The 3,530-nt window shown below is 60.3% G+C and overlaps 1 protein-coding gene across 1 annotated transcript in view; it reads right to left on the reverse strand.

Annotated features, from left to right (window-relative positions):
• Window positions 1-166: 166 nt before the first annotated feature.
• PKN3 (protein kinase N3) overlaps window positions 167-3,530 on the reverse strand; it is a gene marked incomplete in the record, with an annotated part of 14,970 nt that continues 11,606 nt past the window's right edge. The window contains 7 exon segments of the mRNA XM_014590031.2: window positions 167-553; window positions 633-713; window positions 863-970; window positions 1,050-1,192; window positions 2,126-2,202; window positions 2,329-2,391; window positions 3,416-3,530. Coding sequence (XP_014445517.1) covers window positions 341-553; window positions 633-713; window positions 863-970; window positions 1,050-1,192; window positions 2,126-2,202; window positions 2,329-2,391; window positions 3,416-3,530 — 800 coding nt within the window.

Here is a 3,530-nt window from a genome sequence, read left to right on the forward strand (position 1 = left end):
GAGAGGCGGGCCCCCCCCCCCCCGCCGCCTGCCTCCACTGCAGTTTTACAGGTTTAATAATCCGCGAAGCCAGTCGAGTATTAAAAATACAAACCCACCCACTCCTCCCCGTGCCGCCCTGTCTGGCCCATCATGTCTCGCTGGGCAGCTGTGCCCTGTCTGGTCCATCATGTCTCGCTGGGCAGCTGTGGGGGCAGCGGGGGGGTTGAGGGGTGGGCAGGAAGGGGGGGACAGTGCCCAGTGACACTGAGCAGCCCTGTGGTTGCTGCCCCCAGTCCTGGGCCTTGGGGCATGCAGGTTGGTCCTCCGAGGGTCTAAAGGTCTAGGGGCAGAGAAGCCCTCAGGGCTCCAGAAATCGGTCGGACACGAAGTCGAAGTCCCGAAAGGCGGCCTGCTGGCGGGCACTGAGGCAGCTGGGGGACGCGGGCGGCGTCAGGGCAGGCGGCAGTCCGGTGAACTCGCCCTCGAAGTAGCGCAGGTCTGCAGGGCCACAGAGGGTGGGCACGAACGGGGGCCGGACGGAGCGGGCGAGCAGGGCCTGCCAGTCGGTGGTCTGGGGCAAGGGCAGAGTGCCTGAGACGACAGCACTGCGGCCCCCGCGGGCCCCGCCCACGGCAGGGCACGACACTCACCCTGAAGAAAGGCTGGCTCTTGATCTCCTCGGCGTCCTGCTTGCCTGCTCCCAGCCGCTTCTCCGGGCACTTCTGAAGGAGCTGGGCACAGGACAGGTGCACACTTAGGGCACTCAGCCCCAGCACTCCCGTCCCCAGGTATCACGAGAGCCAGGCCAAGGGCCCTATGGATGCCCATGGCTGGGAGCACACACGCAGTGGGCAGTTGTCAGCCGGCCAGGACCCCATACCTTCTGAATGAGCTCGCGCCCCTGCACTGACAGAAAGCCAGGGTACGGGGCCTCCGCGTTGACAATGCACTCGAACACCTCCTCCTCGGTGTCCCCTGGGAATGGGCACTGTGGAGATCAGGGCTCAGCAGGGGCGTGGGCCAGCCCATCCCAACCCAGAAGCCCCAGCTGCATGGCCAGCACACACCTCGCCCACCAGCATCTCGTAGAGTAGTACGCCCAGCCCCCACCAGTCCACGGCCCGTGTGTACGCCTCCTGGGTCAGCACTTCAGGGGCCAGGAACTCGGGGGTGCCACAAAAGGTGCTTGTCCGGTCCCCAAAGCCGATCCCTGCAAGCAAGCATCCACACCAGCACCTGCCTGGTGGGTCTTGTCCAGTCACCTCTTTTTTTAATTTTTTATTATTTATTTATTTATTTATTTGGGGGGAGAGGTTTTTCACTATAGGGCGCGTGCACTCGCCAGACAGAGAGAGACATAGAGACAGAAAGCGAGAAATCACCCCCCAGGGGACGCCGCAATCCCTTCTCCTCCATTCTCCTCTCGGGATCTTGGGCATGCACGCACACACGCCCGGCGTGAGTTCTAAGCCACCGGGTCCAGGATGTGAACCGCGGTCGACTACGTGGGAGTCCAGCGACATAGCCATTACGCTAACTGCTGGTTCCTTCTAGTCACCTCTTGACGGTAAGAATCCGTAGCCAGGGACCAGGAGATGGCATAATGGTTACGTCACTGGACTCCCACAGGGTTCAAATCCCAGACCTGGGAGTTCAAAACTCACCAGGCACATATGTGTGCGTGCCCAAGATCCGCAGAGGAGAATGGAGAAGGAATTGTGGTATGGTCATCCCCCCAGAGGGTGATTTCTCACTTTCTGTCTCTCTGTCTCTGTCTCTCTGACAAGCACACACACCCTATAGCAAAAGATCTGCAGCCAGACTTGGATCCCGGGTACCCGAGCCTGCGCCAGGCCTGCCCCACAGCCCACGAGCTGAGATGGTGCAGGTGGCATTTAACTGCAGGAGCAAGCTGAGTCTTGGCCGCGCCCACACCTAGGTCACAAGGCAATGGCCTCCCCAGCCCCAACCCCAAGCTCTCTTCACCACATGGAAGCGGAGAAGGAAGGGCCAGTGTGCCCAGCTGAGCCCTGGAAGAGGGCCAGGTGGGGAACACGCCCCCGTGAGTGAGTCTTCCTGGAGGTGCCGCAAGCCCACCCCACGGCCAGCCTACAGAACAGGGACCCTAGAAAGGTGGCCCCACCTTCCTTGCACAGCCCGAAGTCTGCGATCTTCAGGAAGCCCTGGGCATCCAGGAGAAGGTTATCCAACTTCAGGTCCCTGATGGCGGGTGGGCAGGTCAGAGGGTCTAGGAGGGGGCCCAGGGACAGGAGCGTCTTGCCTGGGAGCAGCCCAGGAAAAGGACAGTATTCCCTTCACCCACCTCCCGCCTGGGGCAGAAGTCACCTGTAAATGATCTTCTTCTCATGTAGGAACTGCAACCCCAGGGTCACGCAGGCCAGGTAGAAGCTGGAAGGAGGGGTGAGTGGGAGTTCAGGCCCAGGCCCGGCACCAGGACCAGAGCCAGGGACCCCCAATGCCCCTGCCAGCCAGACGTGAGCAAGAGACTGGCTGGTGTGGGTGTGGGGCTCCTCCAGACAGGGCTCCCGAGGCCACCCTGACAGCTACCCTTCCTGGGCTCTCACACTGTGCCAGGGGCTACCCCAAGTGACCTGCCCACCTTATTATCCTAGTTCCTCCGCAGCTTATACTTGCCGTGCCATTTTTTTTTTTTAATTGCTAAAAAGCAGGTGTGCGGGACCAGCAGGTGGCATGGTGGTTAAGGTGCTGGACACTCCCACATGGCTGACCAGTGTTCGAGTCCTGAATCTGGTGGCTTGCTTTCTCACTTCCTCTCTCTCTCTCACTCTCACCCTCTGTCTCTCTCTGGTCAAATTAAAAAATAAATGAATGAATAAATAAAATAAAATAAATAATTATTAAACAAAAAAAAAAAGAGCGGGTGTGCTCACCAGAGAGCGAGTGAGCCTCCCTCCCAATGGGGCACGCTCGCATTGCAGCCCCTTCCCCTCCATCCCGTCAGGGTTGGGGTACACGCACACAGCATGCTCTTTAAGCCACGAGGGCCAGGATTAGGCCACACGGGTGCTGTGCTGTGAGGCTGGCCCATCATGCCTGTTTTTCAGATGAGGGTCTGAGACTCCAGGTGAATGACCTTCCCGAAGTCCCCCAGCCGGCAGTGGAGCTGGTATGCCAACTCCAGGCTTTCTAGCTCCAGAGTCTACACTGGGAGGCGGAAGTACCCCAGCTGCTGCTCCCTGTGCCAGGGCACTCGTACCCTCACCAGGCAACAGGCGTATAGCCAGGTTCAAACTACTGCAACTCCACAGGCCGTGAGAGCTGGTGGCAGGGTTTGAACCCAGGCCTCTCTGCCCTTCTGCTGATGGGTGCCCAGGGAGAAGCAGGAAGAGGGGCAGGCACAGGGAGCCAGGGACGTTTGCCGGAAGAGGTGGGCAAACGGACGGGAACCCACCGGGCCTGGGGCTCAGGGAAGACGTCCTCGTGGATCTGCATCATGAGGTCACCGCCGGGCACAAACTCAGTGACAAAGCAGGCGTGGCTGGCGGTCTGGAAGCCGGCGAGGACGG

Source organism: Tupaia chinensis, unplaced genomic scaffold (genome assembly GCF_000334495.1).
Source record: "Tupaia chinensis unplaced genomic scaffold, TupChi_1.0 Scaffold000394_1, whole genome shotgun sequence".
Classification (NCBI taxonomy): Eukaryota; Metazoa; Chordata; class Mammalia; order Scandentia; family Tupaiidae; genus Tupaia; species Tupaia belangeri.